This window comes from Eleutherodactylus coqui, chromosome 1 (assembly GCF_035609145.1).
Source record: "Eleutherodactylus coqui strain aEleCoq1 chromosome 1, aEleCoq1.hap1, whole genome shotgun sequence".
Taxonomy (NCBI): domain Eukaryota; kingdom Metazoa; phylum Chordata; class Amphibia; order Anura; family Eleutherodactylidae; genus Eleutherodactylus; species Eleutherodactylus coqui.
Window position 1 is genome coordinate 44,264,874 of NC_089837.1, and position 25,989 is coordinate 44,290,862.

Sequence of the window (25,989 nt, forward strand, 5' to 3'; positions counted from 1 at the left end):
GACAGGACTCCATGAGCGATGGTCTGCAGACCTGCTACAAGCACCTGGACGAGACCTTCAGGAGCTATGCACCCATTATCCAGGCCCTGGACGGGAGGATCCGGTGGGTGAGACCTCTGCCACTCCATATTATACTGACGTGTGGGGGCGGGGGATGGGTTGTTGTGTTACACCTGTGAAATTCCTTTAATTTGGTGCTGAAAAATCTGATATTCTGGATTATTAAATGGTCAAATATACAGTTTCTACTACTGGAGTCCTAATGAGGTGCACCTTTTAATATTCATTCAGTACAGCACAATCTGTGCTGGATTATCAGATATTCTGGATTATTGGACAATCTTACGCCAGTGATAAATAAGGGTATTTTGGCTGCATTTCTATATCTGTATTCCCGGCCTGACCAGTACGCTGGGTGTGACGGTGGCCTCACGTTGCTATTACACGGCAGCATTTCTCCTATGCAAAATGCAGAAGGGCAAACAGTGATTGTCACCGGTGCCTGAACTCCTAGTGATGGAACTGACCAGTCTGGGCGCAAATGGTGTCGCTCCGACTCCTCTCTACAGGTAAGATGCTCCGTGTAGTAGCGGCCATCGCCTTCACTCATCAGATGGTTGGCCAGACACTGTTGCCTCCACCGGCGGCTTCAGTCTTGGCTCCTTAAACCTCCTATAAAGGAGTTGTACAGACGGCACAGGACTCCCAGTGACGGACCGCCAGAACGGTATTTACAAGCGCTAAGTTTATCTGTAACTTGCTAAACTCTCTAAGCCTGTATTCCATCCCACTAGCCAGAGCTCTGGGCTACCGGCATCACCGCACCCGACTCGCTTGTAGCCTCTTCTGGGGATCCGTCTCTTCAGCACTAGAGATCCTTCCACAACGAAGGATCGGCCATCTCTCTAATTACTCCACTTTAGCTATAAGGGTACGCCCACATGGGGTGTATTAGCTGTGGAGCGTCCGCAGGGGACATTCCGCAGCGCAAAATCATCATTATTTGCTGCAGAATTCCCTCATTTAGAGAACAAAGGCTTTCGTAAAAAAAGATTCTTCTGCTTTATTTTATAATGTGCTCAATTTCTGGATCACATCTGAGAACGTGTTTCAGTTCAAGACGAACCTTGTTCACCTTGATGATGCATCCCGGCGGCTTTCCTTAAAAACATACCCAAATAAAAACCACCCGAAATGTATCCCTTAACCATTCGTTTGAGCTGGGAGTGCTGATGTCTAAAGGGAACGGACAGACGGAACAACTGCATTACTTACAGCTTCCTGCTAGCAGATAGATTGCAGGTTTCTGAGATATATATAATATATATATATATATAGCGTTCAGATTGTTGCGCTTCGCTTTCTTTAATACAAAAAATGCTTGAGATTCAGAAAACATTCAACTTTACAAGCCATATAAACTGCAATCCCAACAATGCCGTATATATAATAACTTGTACAGCCTGCAGTTTACATTATGTGGGTTGTACTGCGAGAAGCGCATCACAGAACATGTCCGACACCTAAAAAAATCCCAACATAAATGGCTCAGGAGTTGTTAAACACTACTTAGAGGAACATGCGGAAAAAGCCAATAGCCTTGTATATTACGGCAAAGAAAAGGTGAGGCGCTCGAAGGGTTAATAGAAGCCAGGAAACGGTGCTCAAGAGGGGCATTTTGGATCTTGGCGCTTGGCACCAGGTATCCAGCAGGGATGAATGAGGACAGACTGACTTTATATTTATTGAGTAATTAGTAGATACTTTTTTTTTTTTTTTTTTTTTTAATTTTCTTTTTTTTTTTAAATTTTAAGTAGAGATGAGCGAGCACCAAAATGCTCGGGTGCTCGTTACTCGAGACGAAAATTTCGCGATGCTCGAGGGTTCGTTTCAAATAACGAACCCCATTGAAGTCAATGGGCGACTCGAGCATTTTTGTATATCGCCGATGCTCGCTAAGGTTTTCGTTTGTAAAAATCTGGGCAATTCAAGAAAGCGATGGGAACGACACAGAAACGGATAGGGCAGGCGAGGGGCTACATGTTGGGCTGCATCTCAAGTTCACAGGTCCCACTATTAAGCCACAATAGCGGCAAGAGTGCCCCCCCCCCCTCCCAACAATTTTTACTTCTGAAAAGCCCTCATTAGCATGGCATACCTTAGCTAAGCACCACACTACCTCCAACAAAGCACAATCACTGCCTGCATGACACTCTGCTGCCACTTCTCCTGGGTTACATGCTAACCAACCCTCCCCCCCCCCCCCCCCCCCCCCCCGCACGATCCAGTGTCCACAGCACACACCAAAGTGTCCCTGCGCAGCCTTCAGCTGCCCTCATGCCACACCACGCTCATGTCTATTTATAAGTGCGTCTGCCATGAGGAGGAACCGCAGGCACACACTGCAGAGGGTTGGCACGGCTAGGCAGCGACCATCTTTAAAAGGAACGGGGCGATAGCCCACAATGCTGTACAGAAGCAATGAGAAATATAATCCTGTGCCACCGCCATCAGGAGCTGCACACGTGGGCATAGCAATGGGGAACCCATGTGCCACACACTATTCATTCTGTCAAGGTGTCTGCATGCCCCAGTCAGACCGGGGTTTTTTATAAATAGTCACAGGCAGGTACAACTCGGCAATGGGAATTCCGTGTGCACCCACAGCATGGGTGGCTCCCTGGAACCCACCGGCGGTACATAAATATATCTCATTGCAGTGCCCAGCTAAAGCTGAGGTAATGTCCTGTTTAATGCAGGTGGGCTTCGGCCCACACTGCATGTCCCAGTCAGACTGGCGTTCTTTAGAAGTGGACACATGCAGTTACAACTCCCTGTGGACCGACAGCATGGGTGGGTGCCAGGAAGCCACCGGCGGTACATAAATATATCCTATTGCAGTGCCCAGCACAGCGGATGTAACGTCAGCTGTAATGCAGGTGGGCTAAAAATTAATTGGATTACACTGTAGGCGAGGGCCCAAAAAAATTGGTGTACTAATGTACCTCAGAAAAAATTGCCCATGCCCAACCAAGAGGGCAGGTGAAACCCATTAATCGCTTTGGTTTAATGTGGCTTAATTGGTAACTAGGCCTGGAGGCAGCCCAGTTAAAATAAAAATTGGTTCAGGTGCAAGTTTCAACGCTTTAATGAGCATTGAAACGTCTAAAAATTGTTTACAAAAATTATATGACTGAGCCTTGTGGGCCTAAGAAAAATTGCCCGTTCGGCGTGATTACGTGAGGTTTCAGGAGGAGGAGCAGGAGGAGGAGGAATATTATACACAGATTGATGAAGCTAAAAGGTCCACGTTTTTGATGGTGATAGAGAACGAGGCTTCCATCCGCGGGTGCAGCCTACGTATTGTTTAGGTATCGCTGCTGTCCGCTGGTGGAGAAGAGAAGTCTGGGGAAATCCAGGCTTTGTTCATCTTGATGAGTGTTAGCCTGTCGGCACTGTCGGTTGACAGGTGGCTACGCTCATCCGTGATGATTCCCCCCAGCCGCACTAAACACCCTCTCTGACAAGACGCTAGCCGCAGGACAAGCAAGCACCTCCAGGGCATACAGCGCGAGTTCAGGCCACGTGTCCAGCTTCGACACCCAGTAGTTGTAGGGGGCAGAGGCGTCACGGAGGACGGTCGTGCGATCCGCTATGTACTCCCTCACCATCCTTTTACAGTGCTCCCGCCGACTCAGCCTTGACTGGGGAGCAGTGACACAGTCTTGCTGGGGAGCCAGAAAGCTGTCAAAGGCCTTGGACAGTGTTCCCCTGCCTGTGCTGTACATGCTGCCTGATCTCCGTGCCTCCCCTGCTACCTGGCCCTCGGAACTGCGCCTTCTGCCACTAGCGCTGTCGGATGGGAATTTTACCATCAGCTTGTCCGCCAGGGTCCTGTGGTATAGCATCACTCTCGAACCCCTTTCCTCTTCGGGTATGAGAGTGGAAAGGTTCTCCTTATACCATGGGTCGAGCAGTGTGTACACCCAGTAATCCATAGTGGCCAGAATGCGTGTAACGTGAGGGTCACGAGAAAGGCATCCTAACATGAAGTCAGCCATGTGTGCCAGGGTACCTGTACGCAACACATGGCTGTCCTCACTAGGAAGATCACTTTCAGGATCCTCCTCCTCCTCCTCAGGCCATACACGCTGAAAGGATGACAGGCAAGCAGCATGGGTACCCTTAGCAGTGGGCCAAGTTGTCTCTTCCCCCTCCTCCTCCTCCTCCTCAACGCGCTGAGATATAGACAAGAGGGTGCTCTGACTATCCAGCGACATACTGTCTTCCCCCGCCTCCGTTTCCGAGCGCAAAGCGTCTGCCTTTATGCTTTGCAGGGAACTTCTCAAGAGGCATAGCAGAGGAATGGTGACGCTAATGATTGCCGCATCCCCGCTCACCATCTGGGTAGACTCCTCAAAGTTTCCAAGGACCTGGCAGATGTCTGCCAACCAGGCCCACTCTTCTGTAAATAATTGAGGAGGCTGACTCCCACTACGCCGCCCATGTTGGAGTTGGTATTCCACTACAGCTTTACGCTGCTCATAGAGTCTGGCCAACATGTGGAGCGTAGAGTTCCACTGTGTGGGCACGTCGCACAGCAGTCGGTGCACTGGCAGATGAAACCGATGTTGCAGGGTGGCAGCGTCCGTGTGGGACTTGCGGAAATGTGCGCAGAGCCGGCGCACCTTTCCGAGCAGGTCTGACAAGCGTGGGTAGGTTTTCAGAAAGCACTGAACCACCAAATTGAAGACGTGGGCCAGGCATGGCACGTGCGTGAGGCTGCCGAGCTGCAGAGCCGCCACCAGGTTACGGCCGTTGTCACATACGACCATGCCCGGTTGGAGGCTCAGCGGCGCAAGCCAGCGGTCGGTCTGCTCTGTCAGATCCTGCAGCAGTTCGTGGGCCGTGTGCCTCTTCTCTCCTAAGCTGAGTAGTTTCAGCACGGCCTGCTGACGCTTGCCCACCGCTGTGCTGCCACGCCGCGTGACACCGACTGCTGCTGACGTGCTGCTGCTGACACATCTTGATTGCGAGACAGAGGTTGCGTAGGAGGAGGGTGGTTTAGTGGAGGAAGCATACACCGCCGCAGATACCACCACCGAGCTGGGGCACGCAATTCTGGGGGTGGGTAGGACGTGAGCGGTCCCAGGCTCTGACTCTGTCCCAGCCTCCACTAAATTCACCCAATGTGCCGTCAGGGAGATATAGTGGCCCTGCCCGCCTGTGCTTGTCCACGTGTCTGTTGTTAAGTGGACCTTGGCAGTAACCGCGTTGGTGAGGGCACGTACAATGTTGCGGGAGACGTGGTCGTACAGGGCTGGGACGGCACATCGGGAAAAGTAGTGGCGACTGGGAACTGAGCAGCGCGGGGCCGCCGCCACCATCATACCTTTGAAAGCTTCCGTTTCCACAACCCTATACGGCAGCATCTCCAGGCTGATAAATTTGGCTATGTGCACGTTTAACGCTTGAGCGTGCGGCTGCGTGGCGGCGTACTTGCGCTTGCACTCAAACACTTGGGCTAGTGACGGCTGGATGGTGCGCTGACAGACATTGGTGGATGGGCCCGAGGACAGTGGAGGTGAGGGTGTGGGTGCAGGCCGGGAGACGGTAGTGCCTGTGTCCTGAGAGGGGGGTTGCATCTCAGTGGCAGGTTGGGGCACAGGGGGAGAGGCAGCGGTACAAACCGGAGGCGGTGAACGGCCTTCGTCCCACCTTGTGGGGTGCTTGGCCATCATATGTCTGCGCATGCTGGTGGTGGTGAGGCTGTTGGTGGTGGCTCCCCGGCTGATCTTGGCGTGACAAAGGTTGAACACCACTGTTCGTCGGTCCTCAGGCGTCTCTGTGAAAAACTGCCAGACCTTTGAGCACCTCGGCCTCTGCAGGGTGGCATGGCGCGAGGGGGCGCTTTGGGAAACAGTTGGTGGATTAATCGGTCTGATCCTGCCTGTACCCCTGGCCACCGCACTGCCTCTTCCAACCTGCCCTGCTGATGCCCTTGCCTCCCCCTCTGAAGACCTGTCCTCAGTAGGCTAAGCAAACCAGGTGGGGTCAGTCACCTCATCGTCCTGCTGCTCTTCCTCCGAATCCTCTGTGCGCTCCTCACTTGGACTTACTGCAATTACTACTACCTGAGTGATAGACAACTGTGTCTTATCGTCATCGTCGTCCTCACCCACTGAAAGCTCTTGAGACAGTTGCCGGAAGTCCCTAGCCTCATCCCCCGGACCCCGGGAACTTTCCCAAGGTTGGGCATTTGTCACGACAAACTCCTCCAGTGGGAGAGGATTCGGAACCATTGCTGCCCATTCTGGGCAGGGGCCCGAGAACAGTTCCTGGGAGTCTGCCTGCTCCTCAGAATGTGTCATTGTAATGGAGTGAGGAGGCTGGGAGGAAGGAGGAGCAGCAGCCAGAGGATTCAGAGTTGCTGCAGTGGATGGCGCAGAACTCGGTGTTCGATAGATTGCTGGATGCACTTTCTGCCATCCACGACAGGACCTGCTCACACTGCTCATTTTCTAATAAAGGTCTACCGCGTGGACCCATTAATTGTGAGATGAATGTGGGGACGCCAGAAACGTGCCTCTCTCCTAATCCCGCAGCAGTCGGCTGCAATACACCTGGATCAGGAGCTCGGCCTGTGCCCACACCCTGACTTGGGCCTCCGCGTCCTCGCCCGCGTCCACGTCCACGTCCTCTAGGCCTACCCCTACCCCTCAGCATGGTGTATTACCAGTAGTGCAGAAACAGAACGCTGTAATTAAATGTGCCGCTTATTGGCCTGTGGTTGGAGGCTGACTTCGCTTACGGAACGCACAGCAGAGCCAGGAAAGAATTTTGCGCATGCCTGCTGTAACACTTAGCTGGCTGCGTATGAATTAGGACAACTACCCCCAGCAGAGACGCAGTACACTCAGGATGGTCACAGGCAGCCCAAATAGAATGTTTTGGGGAGAAAATTTTTTATTTTTTTTTGAAAAGCCCACTGCCTATATAGGCAGTATATCTTTCACTGTCCCTGCCTCACCACTACTGGCCCTGGACTATGTAAAATTACTGCAGACTGAGGACGCAATGCCCTGCACGGCCGATATACAAAAAAAAAAAAAGTGCAACACTGCAAAAAGCAGCCTCAACAGTACTGCACACGGTGGCACTAAGAAGGACCGTTGGGGTTCTTGAAGCCTACAATAACTCCTAACACTCTCCCTATAGCAGCTCCGGCACCAGCAGCACTTTCCCTCAGCTATGTCACAACGCATCTGTGGCGAGCCGCGGGAGGGGCCGATTTTTATACTCGGGTGACACCTGATCTCGCCAGCCACTCACTGCAGGGGGGTGGTATAGGGCTTGAACGTCGCAGGGGGAAGTTGTAATGCCTTCCCTGTCTTTCTATTGGCCAGAAAAGTGCGCTAATGTCTCAGAGATGAAAGTGAAAGTAACTCGAACATCGTGCGGTACTCGCCTCGAGTAACGAGCATCTCGAACACCTTAATACTTGAACGAGTATCAAGCTCGGACGAGTACGTTCGCTCATCTCTAATTTTAAGGTTGGATCAACTTTATTGGTTGCTTATCAACTAAAACAATAGAATCAAATAATGAAAATAATATCAATATATACATATGTGGGAACTCATTATGTAGTATGACTGGAAACAATTGGGCTACATATATAATGAATTTAATATATGCATATTGATTTAATGATGACAATAGTTCTGGCAAAATGATTTTTTTTTTCTATGTATTCGGTTGCTTTTGATTTACTATAAGAATGTTTTCTGAATCTGAAGCTTTTTTTTTTTTTTTTGTATTAAAGAAAGGTGTGTGTGTGTGTGTGTGTGTGTGTGTGTGTGTGTGTGTGTGGTTCTGTTGTAGGGGAGCGGGCAGACATCAGCGCTCCCAGCTTAAACGAATAGTTAGGGGTTAAAGGAGATGTCTCGAGGAAGCAGTGATTTTTTTTTTTTTTTTTTTTTTTTTTTTTTTTTTTTGCCCAGTCCCCCTAATTAAGCATACATTACTAAGCCCCCCTGTAAATGACTTTCCTAGCTGGTTTGTACTTACCGTTCCAGTGTTTCAGCAACTTATAAAAGTTTCCCCAAGATGGCCGCCGGCTCTTTCCCCGTCGCTCGCTGCAGCCCGACGTGCGCGCTCCCGAGACGCTGCCAGCTGTGTCTCCATGGCAACCGGACGCCCCGCTGCCGCCGACCAGTCACCCACCGCCAGGCAGCAGGTAACCGGCGCTAGCCCCCGGCTCCCCAGCGCTACGCTCCCGGCTCCCCAGCGCTAGACCCTCAGCCCAGGTGAAGGCCCTGAAGCCCAGCGCTAGGTTCCGGAGCCCAGCGCTAGGTTCCGGAGCCCAGCGCTAGGTTCCGGAGCCCAGGTGAAGGCCCCGAGCCCAGCGCTGGGCTCCGGGGCCTTCACCTGTCAGTGAACATCACCCCCGACCCATCACTTACCCTCCTGGCCCAGCGACAGCCCCCCCCCCCCCGGCCTAGCGACAGCCCCCCATCGGCCTAGCGACAGCCCCCCCCCCATCGCAGCGACAGCGACGACAGCCCCCCCCGGCCCATCACTTACCTGGACGGCAGGACGGCTGGACGGCAGGACAGCTGGGCGGCTTCTCCGGACAGCTGGGCGGCTCTGCACCTTCCTCTAACAGAGGAAGGTACAGAATGGCCGCTCCAGCGCGCTCCTGAGCAGTGACAGCTCATCTGCGCATGCGCAGAAGAGCTGTAGCGGGGAGCACACTGAAGCGGCTCGTGCTGAATGGAGAAGACTGGACTGCGCAAGCGCGTCTAAAAAAGCAAGCTGCCAGCGAATTTAGACGGAACCATGGAGACGAGGACGCTAGCAACGGAGCAGGTAAGTGGAATAACTTCTGTATGGCTCATATTTAATGCACGATGTATATTACAAAGTGCATTAATATGGCCATACGGAAGTGTATAACCCCACTTGGTTTCGCGAGACAACCCCTTTAAGTTTCAGATGGCTTTTAACTGGGTATGTTTTTAAGGAAAGCCGACGGGATGCATCATCGAGGTGAACAAGGTTTGTCTTGAACTGAAACGCGTTCTCCGATGTGATCCAGAAATTGAGCACATTATGAAATAAAGCAGAAGAATTTCCTGAAAGCCTTTGTTCCCAAGTTTAGAATTTTTCGTATGCAGATAGCCATTGAGACTGGATGGCAGAAAAAAGGCTTGTGTCTATCTGCACTAATGCATATTTTTTTTGTACATATTTTTGGCAGATTTTCTTCACAGCTCGTGACCTTGAATCTTCCACAACGATAATCTGCACAGAAAATCCATGGAAAATAATATTCTAGTCTTTATTTGTATAGCGCCAACTTATTCCGCAGCGCATTTGATGCATGGGGGGCTCAATCAGGATGGGGTGGTGGTATGGGGGCAGAGTGTACAGGATGGGCAGGGGACTTAAGTCAGGGGAGTTGGTTTGGCTCTTTGAAGAGGTGCGCCTTTAGGGCACGTCTGAAGATTCATGCATCAGGCATAATCCGGATGTCATGGGGTAGAGCGTTTCATAGGGTCGGTGCTGCTCTGGTGAATTTCTGGAGGTGAGCATGTGAGGTTCATATAAGGTGGGTGTCTAGTCTGAGCGTGTTGGCAGAGCGCAGTGTACGGGCTGGGTGATGCATGGTGGCGCAGTGCCATGGAGAGCTCTGTGGGTAATTATTTTAAATTGAGTTCTGTAATACACGGGCAGCCAATGCAGCGACTGGCATAGTGTGGAGGCATCTGAGAAATGGCTGGACAGGAAGATGATTCTTGCTGCCGCATTTAGTATGGATTGGGGAGGGGAGAGTCTGGTGCGGGGAAGGCCAATTAGCAGTGAGTTGCAATAGTCGAGTCTAGAATGATGAGGGCAACAACGAGTGTTGAAAGCGAGTAAGGCTGCAATAGACAAGGCATTCGAGTAGTTTGGAGATGAAGGGGAGGTTAAAGATAGAATGGTAGTTGGTGGCATCAGTTGTGTCAAGGGTCTTTTTCTTTAGGAAAGGGGATATGATAGAATGTTTTGAATGTGGAGGAGAAGATACCAGAGGGTAGGGAGAGGTTGAAGATTGTGGTGAGGTGGGTACTGATAGCCAGGAAACAGTCACTAGAGCAGGTGGTGGGGTGAGCAGCAGAAAGCAGTCCGGAGACTTCTACCTCTGTCGTTGGTTCGAGTACAGATAATGAATGGGTGCAGTGCTGAAAATGCTGGGATCAGGGCTAGTTGTGCAATGTTTGGGGAATTCTTAATGGATAGTCTCACTTTTTTTTTTTTTTTCTCTATGAAGTGGGTGGCTAGCTCTCCGGCACTGAGGTGCATCTGGGGGTGGTGGAGTAATGTTCGGCAGTGGGACAACTGCAGGCCATTGTAGGATAATGCAGTGGGGGAGGCAGAATCGGACTGCTGTATCCAGGTTTCGGTTAGGATAAGTAGATGTAGGTGCTTGGTGGTGAGGAGGTCGTGGATGGTCAGGAGTTTGCTACGAGCGGATTGGCAGTTCCAGAGGGCATATTTGAAGGGGGCAGGGAGGGGAGTGTGTGGGCTAGAAGTCATTCTTGGGGGAGGGGCGGGGGCAGGGAGGAGTTCCAAGTGTGGTTTGGTGGGGGGTATTGGCTCTAAGTGAAACAGGGAGGGCTGGGGTTAGGGCAGATATCCCCTGCAGCTAAAAGTAACAAGGTAGCGAGGCCGAGCAGATGGCTGGGGGCTTTATAAGGATGGCTGTAGGGTTTATTGGTGGTGAGGGGAGGATGGAGGCATTTGAGCAATGTGAAAAGCATGGGTGAGGAGCAGGGAGGGGCTGATGTAGCTAGTGTGTTGGGGCTGGTTGAGGAAGTACAGGTGGTTGGGACCTTAGGAGGCAGTGGCCATGCTATCCTTGAATTTTGGGTAACAAGAGGAGGAAGACCTAAGAAGGCTCAGACCTCAAGGTTAGATTTCAGAAAGTGGTGTGTGTGTGTGTTTTTTTTTTTCTTTAAATGGACTCAAAGAGGGTAAGAAGAATCCAATGGCTGGATGTTCTTAAGGATAGAAATGTCCAAGAAGGCTGGGAAATATTGAACAAGGAGATTCTCAAAGCACAATCCTTAATAGAGATGAGCGAGCATACTCAGCTGTCCCTGCGCTGAGCCAATCAGAGGCAGCCCTCACTCACCCATTCATGAATGGGTGTGAGTGAGGGATGCCTCTGATTGGTCAGGTTGACCAATCAGAGGCATCTCATTCAGCAGCTGGGGATTTTAAATCCCCGGCTGCTGACTACTACTCACAGCTGTTCAGAGCAGTTCAGGAGAACTGCAGCCTGCTGCGCTGAAGTGTGTGTGTGTGTGTGTGTGTGTGTGTGTGTGTTAATTTTTACACATTTCTGGATGAATGGTAGGGAAGGGCTTATATATTTAAGCCCTTCCCGACAATTCATCCCGCGTACGCCGGCAACCCATTGCTTTCAATAGAGCCGGCTGTATTGCCGGCTCCATTGAATTCAATGGGCTAACATCGTTCTTCTCTGCCACAGCTGTTACAGAGATGCAGCCCAAAATGTAGCTCCTCGGCTGCCCTATTCGTTTCTGTGTCGTTTCCATCACTTTCTTGTGTTTTGCAGATTTTCACAAATGAAAACCTTAGCGAGCATCGGCGATATACAAAAATGCTCGAGTCACCCATTGACTTCAATGGGGTTCGTTACTCGAAACGAACTCTCGAGCATCACTGAAAGTTCGACTCGAGTAACGAGCACCCGAGCATTTTGGTGCTCGCTCATCTCTAATCCTTAACAATCCCTAGAAAAGAAGAATGGGAAGCATTAAAAGAGATCAGGATGGTTGAACCCAGAACTTAAACACATGCAAAAAAAGAATACAATGCATTCTGCAGAAACTGTAGGTCAAGTGTCAGAAAAGCTTAAACTAATAGTGAATTGAGGCTTACATGATATTCTCAATTTCTTATTTTAATATTTTTGTTTGGCCGATGTTAAAATCAAAAGAAAAGTCAACGATGCTATAGGACAATTACAGGATGAAAATGGTGAATTGGTTATAAATGTTCAGAAGGCCAAACTTACAAAATTTTAATTTAAATCCTGCTTTTCTCTCAAAGTAAATGTAACATCAGCTGATCTTCCCAGTACTATTTGAAGGAATAAAGGAATGCTGGTTATCTATAAGCAGAGACGTATGGTGAGGGAACACTTAGTTAATTTACAATGAATTCAAGTCTCCAGCATCCTAGGATGTAATTCATCAGGACCTGAAGGAAGCAGCAGAAGTAACTGCTGAGCCACTTGCTGCAATCTTTGAAAATTCCTGGAGAAGGGCAAATGTTGTTCCCATCTTCAAAGAAGGTGGACCCAGGAAACTACAGCCCTGTGAAACTGACTTCTATACTGGGAAAGAGCTTTGAACAAATTGGACAGCATGAATACAGTAATTAACCAGAGCCAGCATGGGTTTGTAACCAATTAGTCATGCCAGACAAACGTAACTTCCTTCCCAAACAGAATCACCGACTTCGTTGGTCCAGAAAATGCAGTGGATATAGTACATCTTGGCTTTAGTAAAGCATTTGCCAAAGTATGTCCTACCATCCTTATTGAACAAAAAGGCCAAATATGGGATCGACAAGGCAACTGATGGGTAGATTCCCAACCAGCTGAGTGATCTACTCAGGGTGGTTATAAATGGCTGCACATCAAGTGGAAGACTGTCAAGTGCCAATGATCTAGAGGAGGGGAAACTGATCAAATGTGCCACAAAGCTAGGAGGAAGAGTTAACACTAGGGAGGAGAGGATTTAAAATGACAACCCTGAACAGTGGGTGGTGACTAACAGAATAATATTTAACAAGGAGAAATGCAAGGTCCTACACCTGGGGAAAAAAAAAATAGAAAAGCACATACAGATTGGGAGGAATTGGGGTAATTGGGCTAGAAAATACTTGGGTACACTAATAGATCACAGACTGAACATGGGTCAACAATGTGAAGCGGTAGTAAGCAAAACTCTAGGATGTATTAAGAGAAGACTAGTCTCTCATGTGGTAATTATCCCCCTCTACTCCTCCTTAGTTAGAACTCCTCTAGAATACGGTGTCCTGTTCTGGCACCCCACTCTTAAAAAGACTGGAGCAAATTCAGAGAAGAGCTACCAAAATGGTGAGTGGTCTGCAAATCATGTCTAATGAGGAACGGAAATTTGGGAATATTTAGCTGCAAAAAAAGACTGAGGAGACTTGATAGCTGTCTACAAATATCTGAAGGGCTGTCACACTGCAGAGCGATCAGCCCTATTCTCATTTGCTCAATGAAAGACTAGAAGCAATGGGATGAAACTGAAAGGGAGGAGACACAGAATAGATATTACACAGTGAGGGTGACAAATGAGTAGAACAGGTTGCCACGGTAGGTGGTGAGTTCTCCTTCAATGGAAGTCTTCAGAGGCTAGACAGACATCTGTCCGGGATGATTTAGTGAATCCTGCACTGAGCAGGGGGTTGGACCAGATGACCCTGGAGGCCCCTCACAACTCTACTATTCTATGATTCAATGAAAAGACGCTCCTGTGAGCCCGGCCTAAGGGGATAAACTGGTTGTTCCAGGTTTCCTCCCCAAGATTAAAAACCTCAATGGCTCATAGTACCCAACTGCAAATTGTACTCCAAACAGATCAGACTAAGGCTGCTTGCACACGGCGGAAATCCCGCGGAATTTACGCCGCTCAAAGCCTGCATAGGATTGCGTTAAGAAACGCAATCCTATGCAGGCGGCTGCGGTTTGGCTGCGTGAAATCTTGCAAGGCAAACAAACCGCGGCATGTCCTATTTCTGCGCGGGGCTCGCAGAAACGTCACTCGCCGACTCCGGTCTGCGCATGCGCCAGCTGCATGGCAGCCGGCACATAAAAGAGTCGGGGCCGCCGGGCGCAGGTGAATACGCGCTCGTCCTTGCAGGCGTTCGGGTCGATCCCGCTCGTCTGCAGGCGGCCTACGATAAATGTAACAATAACACCAGCAAATGAAATAAAATGGTAAAGGACATGACTGAAAGCCGGTGGAAGTAATAAAGTCAGGACATTACCTGAAATTCCGACCGGGGTGAGCTCCTGCGCTGTGATGCTGCTTCTGTGTGGGGGGTGTTTCTTCCAGGATGGTACCAACTTTTATGCTATGAACATTCCCTGTCGTCCCATCAACAGCAGCCATTTTAAAGAAAACTTAATTTTTATTTTTTTTTTAAATTAGAAAAGAAATACAGGATATTACATACTAATGAAAAATGCTACTTGTCAGGTAGACCCGTGCCAGGCTTCTGATGTGGCTACCGTTATAACACGACACACCAGAATAAAGCCCCTTAATGACTGTCCTGAAGACATATGGGCGGTTGCTAAGAGATTGAAAGATTAAAAAAAAAACAGATTATACTCATGTCTTGTCACCCCTGGTACTCTAATTCCCACCGATCTGGTCTGGGTTCAGCAGTTGCATGACAGTCTAAGGCCTCATGTCTACTGGGAAATTCGGGCCCGTGTGGATTCTCAATCCAGAATTCCCCAGCGGGTCCCTCCTTTCCTGCAGTCATGAAGCCTGAAAATAGATAATACTCAGCCTGGCCGCTGTGGGTTCCCATCTGTCGTAGCTGGGTTTTTTTTTTGTTTTTTTTTTCCTCGAGAGAGATCCGCAGGTATTTACTTACCTGTGGGTCTCCAATGCATCCCGATGGGCGCATCATGCATGCAGGACACCAGCGTGGATTTGCTAAATCAATTTTCCTAGTGGACATGAGGCCTAAATGTTTGACCAATGTAGCCCATCACCGGACTCGGTACTGTTGAAGCTAATAATTGGCTTCAGGGGTCATGTGCTTACAAGTGAGCGGAGAGTAGGGGAAGCCAACTAGCCTTTATGATGTTCACACACTGGCCCCCACTAGGGTCTTGAAATGACTCCTGAGCTATTGCTGAGCCTATGTGCGGTGTCCCTTAGAGAAGGCCAAAAGGCATTAATAGAACCATTGATCCCCTACATACCTAAAGTTTCTCCTTTAGAAGAAACCAGTAGAAAGATGGTCCCCCCCCCCCCCCTCCCCTCCTTAGTTGTTCTGAAGGAGATTGAGTATGAATTGATAGAGGGATTGTAAATGGGGGAAAAAATCCTCTAAGTCACCATTGGCAGACTCCCCTCCGGATTTCATTAACTTGAACTCCATGACTCCGACTCCCTCAATGTCAAAAACAATATCTGGTCCCTTGAAGACAATTCAGAGTAGCGATAACCTTTTTCTCGCATTGGAGCCCACAATTCCCCGTGTGGCACACTCCAGTCACCCATCCGGGGCTCGATCAAAGATCTTCCAATTTTATCAGCCATTGCCCCCCCCCCCCCCCCTCTTATCCACGAAAAGAAGTCTACAAGATGACAGGGGGAAAAGGGAGGAAAACACACAAGAACGGAAAAAGGTCTCAAAGAAATTAAGAGCAATACATAAGATCTAATCATTACGAAGGAAGAAGCCCCCCATTATGGGCATTTTCAATATTTCCGACTATGTTAAAAAGGAGAGAAGCGGAAATATTATCGAAGGGGCTTTCATTTTGGCCTTCATCAAAGGCTAATCTTTGACCTCTTTATAGATTTGAATAGTTTCATTAGAAACTTGACAGTACGTAGGTTTTTTTGCAATTCAAAAATGTAAAAATTCAGACCTGATCAAAGACGTAATAACGGAATCTAACAGCTTTTTACTAACCGATCCCATTACCACAGACCTTAAACCAACTAATAGATTCTATCCATTGGAAAGTAGAGGGGGGGGGGGGGTAGAATCTTTTTACCATAGTGTACTACATGACTTTTCAAAACTATGTAATTATGACAAACCCCCATCCTATAATTTTGAGTTTTCCGCAACATTCAGCCTTAGAGAATTTAACACAAAACAAGGCTGTGCTAATTAAAAAGGCTGATAAGGGAGCAGGAATCGTGGTAATGAATCGGACATACTACGATTTAGAATCTCTTCGTATTCTAAATGATTGTAATTATTATTAAAAAATTGGCCCAGGACCCTACAGCCAAGATTTCATTGGAATTGTACCAGATAGTTAATAAAGCTCTTGAGAATAATTGTTTGACTAAAAAAGAAAGGGACTTTATTTGTATAAAAGATCCAGAGATCCCTTTCTTTTACTTTTTACCAAAAGTTCACAAAAACGAAAACATTCCTCCCGGCAGACCAATCATAGCAGGGATAAACTTAATAATGAGTGCCATTTCCCATTTTATTGATAAACCTCTACAAAAAATGTGATTACGTTACCAGCCTATATTCGTGATACTGGACATGGCTTAACATTACTAAGTCAGGTCACATGGAAAGAGTCGTATATCTGGTGTACCCTAGATGTCACAGCTTTGTACTTGAATATTACGCACGATCATGGCATTAGAGCAGTTAAATTTTTCCTTAACTGTGACCCATTAATGCCAGATCAACAGAGGAAATTTTTATTGAAAGCGATCCTTATTTATTTTAAATAACTATTTTACATAAAAGGTTTCTTTTTTTTTTTTTTTTTTTTTTTTTTTTTTTTTTTGTCAACTAAAGGGAACTGCCATGGGCACTAAATTTTCCCCCAGCTATGCCAGCTTGCTGATGTTTTTTTTTTTGAAAAATATTAGCAAAGATGAAGTTGTTTTCCTAGATTTGGTTATTTGACTAAAAATGGCTATATTAATACAAAAACCCACTTTAAACCAACCGACTGCAACAGTTATTTGAACTTTGCTAGTTGCCATAAAAAAAGTTGGAAATTGACTATCCCATTCGGTCAATTTATGCATATTAAAATAAATTGTTCTTCCCTAGAGATTTTTTGAAGAACAAGCTTCATTATTAAAGGCTAGATTTAGAGAGAAGGGCTACCCTATAGATCTGATAAACGCCGCCAACAAAGCCTGTATGGAGAACCTTACCCACCAAATTGAGAAAAGGCAGGAAAAGCATAAACGACAAGAGAAGTTTAATAAGAATACATTATTTATTGCTAAATTTAACACGCAACATAAAGAAATAGAAGTAACACTGAAGAAAAATTGGGAAATTTTAAAGAAAGACCCCCTTCTTGAGCAGTGAGATTTCAGAATATCCTCTTATGATCTACCGTAAAAATAAAACTTAGCAGAATTTAACTGCACCATCAGACCCGACTAAGAAGTTCCTGCAATGGGAGGGCACTTCCATTAAGGATCTAGCTGGATGTTTTAAATGTAACAAATCACGGTGTAAATGTTTGATAATTGCACATGGTAGAAAAGGTGTTTTTAAACCGTGAACAAAAGTGTTTCACTATTAATCAGTTTTTAAACTGTGGGTCAACTTTTTTTAAATTTATTTATTAGAATGTCCGTGCGGACTACAATACGTGGGACGCACTATTAACACCCTCAGGAAGCGTATTAATAAACATCGTTTTAATATCTCTGCTGGTTTCCTTAAACATAGCGTCTCACGACACTTCTTGGAACACCATAATATAGACCACACGGCATTGAAAGTGACCCCTTTTGGAAAAAATTACTTCCAAATCATTTATTCGTTTTAAAACCCATGATGTACTGGATTTTTCGACTCGACACCTTAGTTCCCAAAGGTTTGACCGAAATTTTAGAAAAAAATCTAGAAAAGGTGTTTAAAAAATAAATAAATAAAAAAAGAGTATTTATACTTATAATTATACTGATTCTATATGCATATTTGATATAGTTCTATTTATAGGGTTTCTAATTCTAATTTTATATATATATATATATATTAGCTGATATACCCGACTTCGCCCGAGTTAATTTGGTACTGGTGTTTATCTGGTGTTCACATGGAAAATCTTATGAAGTCGTGGTTACTTTAGAGATACTGAGGAAAAAGATATGTTCACCATTTTGCATAGTTCTCTGCGTTACCCAGGAAACACCACATGGAGGTAACCATGCAACGCTTCCTTTATATAAAATGACATCAGGAAGTGAGAATTAGATTACATACATAAAATTTGGACACTAATTCTTTTGCGCTTAGAATTGAATAATGGAGTTGGGACTAGAGATGAGCGAACACGTTCGGCTCCGCCCCTTTTTCGCCCGAACACCGAACTTTGCGAACACTTCAGTGTTCGGGCGAAAAAGTTCGGGGGCCGCCGTGGCAGCGCGGGGGGGTGCGGCGGGGAGTGGGGGGGAGAGAGAGAGGGCTCCCCCCTGTTCCCCGCTACTGCCGCCCGCGCCGCCGCGCATCTCCCCGCCCCCCGGCGGCACCCGGACACTTACGCGCGAACACTGCAGTGTTCGGCAAAGCCGGTGTCCGGGTGCGGATGTGTCCGTAATGGACACGTTCGCTCATCCCTAGTTGGGACCCATTAGCTTTTCCTATTTATGACATAATCAATGCTCGTGCCAAATTTCACATTTCTATGACACCGGAAAGTGAAAAAATTACATTCCGCACGTAAAATTTGGACGCTAATTCTTTTGCGCATAGAATTGAATAATCGAGTTGCCCTTCACAGTTATAGACTAAAATAATTTTTATTAAGATCCTTTTAAAAAGACATGCATGGGCTATAGGACTAACATAACAAAAACACAAAGGGATGTCACAGTATCCCTTCCACACAACAGTTCCGTATTTTTGGGTCAGGAGGTCCTGATAAGTATCAATTACACGATAGTCGGTAATAAGGACACTCTTTGATCTTGACTAATAGTGTTTCTGATCAGTGAATAAGATCAGAAGCAAAGCACAAGTGAGCTGCAAAGCTCTTCACTATGTTGTGTTTGCAAGTAATGTAGATAATCAAGATAGATTCATTCATGAGATCTACAAAAGTGTAGATGGACTCATAGAACTTAACTCAGATCACTAATTATAGTCTGAAAAGTACAGACGAGTCCATCAATTTGAGCTCAAGCTCAGGCTTAGTTCGGGCTCAACGCGTTTCCCCACAGATACGTGGTTCATCAGGAGCAGAGCCTATGTTGGTCTGACTACTTGTGTCGCACAATACTGTGTTGCGTGATAAGTAGAGATCGCTTGTTAGATAGTTTGATAGTTTTTCAACCTCTGACAGTAAATAGATCACCATACATATATGGGATCTATTCGGCGTTATATGCTGTATTTCAGATAGAGCATTAGAAAGAAGGAAGAAGAGTAAGTATATTCCTCTTCCTCCCTTTTTCATAAGACGCTACCACTTAATCCTTTGTAGAAAGATATTTTTCAAGGTCAATGAGCAAAGGACCATCTGCTTAACAGATGAAAATAGTCACCTATCTGGACTAACAGAAGCTGCTCAAAAATAGCAGTTGTAACTCCAATGCTCAAAGCCAACCAAAGGATAAGGATGCGGCTCATTAATAGTAGCTATTAGAAGCAGTAAAGGCGCCTCATGGATAGATCAAGTCCTATTAGAGGGCCGTTTGCTATAGGTGCATAGCGTAGATTGGCACCACAGATGGCATCTATATTGCATGCCAGATCAGCCGCAACATAGGTGGAAAGCAACCTATATAAGGTATTATTGAGGCTGATTAAATCAATATTTTTAGCTAAGGGTGCAAATCGCACCAGTTCATCTAATGCCTGTCTGAAAATTTCAGGGTTGAAAGAGAAGTAGATCAAATGATAGAGAAAATAAAAAAGATGCAGCACCTGTGGCTCTGATCCATCTTTTTTACTGTGCATATAGAGGGTGATGTTTCTGAACAGACCGGCACGTCACCATGTTCTAGTAGTGTATTCGAAATTACGCCCTCCTATTGTATACGTCACCACGCAGCCAGCGTCGCGGTGCACTCCATCTAGGAGGGCATTCATAATTACACCCTCCTATTATATACGTCACCACGCGCCATCACGCCTCCACGTGGAACGCCTGTAGGGGGGGGGGGGGGGGGGAGACGTGGGGCATTGTGTGTGTGTGTGTGTGTGTGTGTGTGTGATGGGGAATGTAATATACAGTTAGGGCCAGAAATATTTGGACAGTAACACAATTTTTGCGAGTTGGGCTCTGGCTGCCACCGCATTGGATTTGAAATGAAGCCTCTACAACAGAATTCAAGTGCAGATTGTAACGTTTAATTTAAAGGGTTGAACAAAAATATCTGATAGAAAATGTAGGAATTGTACACATTTCTTTACAAACACTCCACATTTTAGGAGCTCAAAAGTAATTGGACAAATAAACATAACCCAAACAAAATATTTTTTTTTCAATATTTTGTTGCGAATCCTTTGGAGGCAATCACTGCCTTAAGTCTGGAACCCATGGACATCACCAAACGCTGGCTTTCCTCCTTCTTAATGCTTTGCCAGGCCTTTACAGCCGCAGCCTTCAGGTCTTGCTTGTTTGTGGGTCTTTCCGTCTGAAGTCTGGATTTGAGCAAGTGAAATGCATGCTCAATTGGGTTAAGATCTGGTGATTGACTTGGCCATTGTAGAATGTTCCACTTTTTTGCACTCATGAACTCCTGGGTAGCTTTGGCTGTATGCTTGGGGTCATTGTCCATCTGTACTGTGAAGCGCCGTCCGATCAACTTTGCAGCATTTGGCTGAATCTGGGCTGAAAGTATATCCCGGTACACTTCAGAATTCATCCGGCTACTCTTGTCTGCTGTTATGTCATCAATAAACACAAGTGACCCAGTGCCATTGAAAGCCATGCATGCCCATGCCATCACGTTGCCTCCACCATGTTTTACAGAGGATGTGGTGTGCCTTGGATCATGTGCCGTTCCCTTTCTTCTCCAAACTTTTTTTTCTTCCCATCATTCTGGTACAGGTTGATCTTTGTCTCATCTGTCCATAGAATACTTTTCCAGAACTGGGCTGGCTTCTTGAGGTGTTTTTCGGCAAATTTAACTCTGGCCTGTCTATTTTTGGAATTGATGAATGGTTTGCATCTAGATGTGAACCCTTTGTATTTACTTTCATGGAGTCTTCTCTTTACTGTTGACTTAGAGACAGATACACCTACTTCCCTGAGAGTGTTCTGGACTTCAGTTGATGTTGTGAACGGGTTCTTCTTCACCAAAGAAAGTATGCGGCGATCATCCACCACCGTTGTCTTCCGTGGACGCCCAGGCCTTTTTGAGTTCCCAAGCTCACCAGTGAATTCCTTTTTTCTCAGAATGTACCCGACTGTTGATTTTGCTACTCCAAGCATGTCTGCTATCTCTCTGATGGATTTTTTTCTTTTTTTTCAGCCTCAGGATGTTCTGCTTCACCTCAATTGAGAGTTCCTTTGACCGCATGTTGTCTGGTCACAGCAACAGCTTCCAAATGCAAACCCACACACCTGGAATCAACCCCAGACCTTTTAACTACTTAAAGGGGTTGTCCCGAGGCAGCAAGTGGGTCTATACACTTCTGCATGGCCATAATAATGCACTTTGTAATATACATTGTGCATTAATTATGAGCCATACAGAAGTTATAAAAAGTTTTATACTTACCTGCTCCGTTGCTGGCGTCCTCGTCTCCATGGTGCCGACTAATTTTCGCCCTCCGATGGCCAAATTAGCCGCGCTTGCGCAGTCCGGGTCTTCTTCTTTTCTGAATGGGGCTCCGTGTAGCTCCGCCTCGTCACGTGCCGATTCCAGCCAATCAGGAGGCTGGAATCGGCAATGGACCGCACAGAAGCCCTGCGGTCCATGGAGACAGAGGATCCCGGCGGCCATCTTCAGCAGGTGAGTATGAAGACGCCGGACCGCCGGGATTCAGGTAAGCGCTGTGCGGGTTGTTTTTTTAACCCCTGCAGCGGGGTTGTCTCGCGCCGAACGGGGGGGGGGGGGGGGGGTTTAAAAAAAAAAAAAACCCGTTTCGGCGCGGGACAACCCCTTTAATTGATTACAGGTTAACGAGGGAGACGCCTTCTGAGTTAATTAGCCCTTAGAGTCCATTGTCCAATTACTTTTGGTCCCTTGAAAAAGAGGAGGCTATGCATTACAGAGCTATGATTCCTAAACCCTTTCTCCGATTTGGATGTGGAAACTCTCATATTGCAGCTGGGAGTGTGCACTTTCAGCCCATATTATATATATATATATATATAATTGTATTTCTGAACATGTTTTTGTAAACAGCTAAAATAACAAAACTTGTGTCACTGTCCAAATATTTCTGGCCCTAACTGTAGTAGATCACCAACAGCAAATTGCAAGAACCGCTGGGAACCTGAACATATTCCCAGCAACGTTTTGACCTGGCTTGATAAGTGCGATTGGGTGGTGAATTTACAGGGGTACAATCTCTTCAGAAGAGACTGAAGGAACTAGAAAGGGAGAGGGGTATGTCTGTACGTCAAATCGAACTTAAAGCCGAGGATATAGGAGTAGGAGAAGAATAGGTGGAATCTCTGTGGGTAGAAATGGAGGGAGACAAAAATAACAAAACATTGATAGGGGTCTTCTATAGACCACCAAAAGCAACAGAAGAAACTGAAAACTTACTATTAAGGCAGATAGAGGTGTCAAACCACAATGAAATAATTATCATGGGAGACTTTAATTATCCAGATATAACCTGGGAGAACGAAACCTGCAAATCTCACAAGGGTGATAAGTTCTTGAGAGCAATTAAAGACAATTACCTGAACCAACTTGTGCAGGAACCATTGAGAGGGAGGGCCACTCTGGACCTAGTACTAACTAACAAACCGGACCGCATAAAGTGGGTACAGGTTGAGGGGCACTTGGGGAACAGTGACCACAATATAATCAACTTCCAGCTGTCATTCAATAAGAAGCCTTATCAGGGAGTGGCAAATAAACTAAACTAAAATTTAGTAAAGCTAAATTTGATCAGCTTAGAACTACTATTGGTAACATTAAATGGGACAACATCCTCAAATAACAGTACAGAGGATAAATGGGAAAAGTTTAAAAGGATCCTAATCAATTCATGTGAGCAGTTCATTTCCTTTAAAAATAAAATCTCAACTAAAAGGAAACCAATGTAGCTCGACAAGACGGTAAGCGGGGCAATAAACGAAAAAAAAGCGTTCAAACTACTAAAAGCAAGAAGGCAGCGAAGAAGCGCTAAAATCGTACAGGGAAAAACTGAATATGCAAAGATAGGCTCAAAATTGCCAAGGAGGAGGCAGAATGACTGATCGCCAAAGAGGGCAAAAACAACCCCAAACTATTTTTCAGCTATATTAACAGCAAAAGGATTTGCACCGAGAGCACTGGCCCTTTAACAAATAATGCAAGAGAAATCATTAAAGATGATGGAGGGAAGGCAAATCTATTAAATAGTTTCTTTTCAAGTGTATTCACAAACGAAAAGGAAATGCCACACGAGATGCAGGGGAATAAAATGAATCCCTCAAAAAATAGGTCATACCTAACACAAGAGGAAGTGCGGAACCGATTAAAGAAGACTAAAATCGACAAATCACCAGGCCCAGATGGAATACACCCAAGGATACTAAGGGAACTAAGTGATGAGATAGCTAGGCCTCTATATCTAATATTTCTAGACACTATCAAGACTGGAGTTGTACCATTGGATTGGCGCATTGCCAACGTGGTTCCAATTTACAAAAAGGGGACCAAAAGTGAGCCTGGTAACTACAGGCCAGTAAGTCTCACTTCAGTAACGGGTAAAATTTTCGAGGGGATTCTGAGAGACGCCATCGATGAGCACCTCAAGGAGAACAAGGGAATAACTCCTCACCAGCATGGGTTCATGAAGGGTCGCTCATGTCAGACAAATCTAATCCGTTTCTACGATTAAGTAAGCTCTAGGCTGGACCTGGGAGAGTCTATGGATCTTGTATATCTGGACTTCTCTAAAGCATTTGACGCTGTGCTCATAATAGGCTAATATACAAAATGAGACAGCTCGGATTGGGTGAAAACGTGTGTAATTGGGTAAAGAATTGTCTCAATGATAGAAAGCAGAGGGTGGTAATAAGTGGTTCATATTCTGATTGCGCCACTGTCGCTAGTGGGGTGCCACAGGGTTCAGTATTGGGCCCCATTCTGTTCAATATATTTATCAACGACCTGATAGAGGGGCTGCACAGCAAAATATCAATATTTGCAGATGACACAAAATTATACAATTAATGCAACGGAGGACAATATACAGCTACCTAGATAAGCTGGTGGCTTGGGCAGAACAATGACAAATGAAGTTCAATGTTGATAAATGTAAGGTTATGCACATGGGCAGCACAAATGGATGTTACCAATATTCACTTAATGGGGTACTGCTAGGGAAAAGTGATATGGAAAAAGACCTGGGGGTACTAGTGTCGTGGATTTCCTTTGTGGGTCCACGGCGTAATCAATAGGAATGTTTGCATCCTTCCAAATTAATGTTATGAGCCTGTGCGCACAGCCTGAAGCAATTACACTGACACAAGTTCAGCATCTGAAAACGTCCTCAATTCTGCTTTATTTGTGGGTGCGCAGCCTCTTTTAAAGAGTTTAACATATCTGCCCTTTTCGGGCAGGCCAAAGATGATATAGATACAACGTATTAATTGATTATTGGATAAGCGTCTTGAGATTCTTCCTTCATCCGGTCACCTGTTATTGCCCGTCACGTGGTATCAGTCCGGAGAGGGCAGGGCAAGATGGGTGGTTTTGTCTTGGACACCACGTGTGGATGGTCCGATATGATTGGAGGTTATAACTTGCACTTATTAGTAGTATAAATTTTCCATAGCTATTGGCGTCGACTAGCACATCTGCTAAATAGCGGTAATGTTTCAGACTGCGGTTACGGGTGTCTGACTTTACTTCTCCTAAAGTTTACTAAGAATCGGGAAATAGAGGTTCTTGCTAAATGTCAGCTTCTGTTTATATCTATAGGAGTTTAAAGAACGGAAAGCTTCACTGCATATGAGGAAGTGGATATAATAAAGAATATAAGGATATCTCTGAATATTTGTGTTCTAAGCAGACCAGATGGAAAAGTACTGGCATTGGTATACAGAATGCATAACCTACATTAAAACAGGTCCACTGTCCCCTACATATGAAATGTCCATTGTCCCGAAAATATAGATATTGCGGATATCCACTACACTAGTGGACTGTAGACTAAACTGGAGTAACCAATGCCAGTCAACTGCTGTAAAGGCAAATAAAGTCTTGGGGTGCATTAAGAGGTATAGCGGTGAAGGATGAGAGCATTATCCTTCCATTATACAAGGCACTAGTCAGGCCCCACATAGAATAGTGCACACAGTTCCTGTCACCAGTGCTCAGGAAAGATGTTACAGTACTGGAGGGGGCTCAAAGAAGAGCGACTAAACTAATACATGGAATGACGGGACTGGAATACCCTGAGAGGCTATCCAATTTGGGACTATGTACTTTAGAAAAAAGAAGGCTAAGGGGCGACCAAATAACTCTGTATAAATACATGAGGGGACAATACAAGGATCTCTCCCATGATCTGTTTACATCCAGGACTACGACGGTAACAAGAGGGCATCCGCTACATCTAGAGGAAAGCAGGATTTATCACCAACATGGAAAAGGTTTTTTTACTGTAAGAGCAGTTAGACTGTGGAACTCTCTGCCTGAGGATGTGGTGATGGCAAAATCCATAGGGTTTAAAAGGGGACTTGATGTCTTTCTGGAGAGGAAGGATATTATAGGTTATAAATCTTAGGTTAATTGTTAATCCGGGTATACAGGAAGGTAGAAACTATTAGGGGTTGATACAGGGAACAGTCTGCTTGCCATTAGGGAGTCGGGAGGGAATTTTTTTTTCCCCAAAAGGGCTAATTGGCTTCTGCTTTTGGGGTTTTTGCCTTCCTTTTGGATGAACAACACAGGAGGATAAACAGGCTGGACTAGATGGATATTGTCTTTATTCAGCCTTACGAACTATGTTACTATGTCTTTGTCAAGCTATCCCCAAATGCACTATTACCCCACTTAAAAAATCACTCTGGGG

At 46.1% G+C, this 25,989-nt stretch overlaps 2 protein-coding genes across 3 annotated transcripts in view; one reads left to right on the forward strand and one right to left on the reverse strand.

The window, feature by feature from the left end:
* Window positions 1-25,989, forward strand: part of LOC136620328 (squalene synthase-like) — a 179,203-nt gene that overhangs the window by 106,872 nt on the left and 46,342 nt on the right. Inside the window, exon 2 of one of the 3 annotated variants that reach the window (XM_066595038.1) lies at window positions 6-103. The exons of the other annotated variants lie outside the window; for them this stretch is intronic. Within the exon in view, the coding sequence (XP_066451135.1) occupies window positions 6-103 (98 nt within the window). The remainder of the gene's footprint in view (window positions 1-5; window positions 104-25,989) is intronic. 3 annotated transcript variants of the gene reach the window in all.
* LOC136620342 (squalene synthase-like) overlaps window positions 1-25,989 on the reverse strand; it is a 194,461-nt gene that overhangs the window by 52,628 nt on the left and 115,844 nt on the right.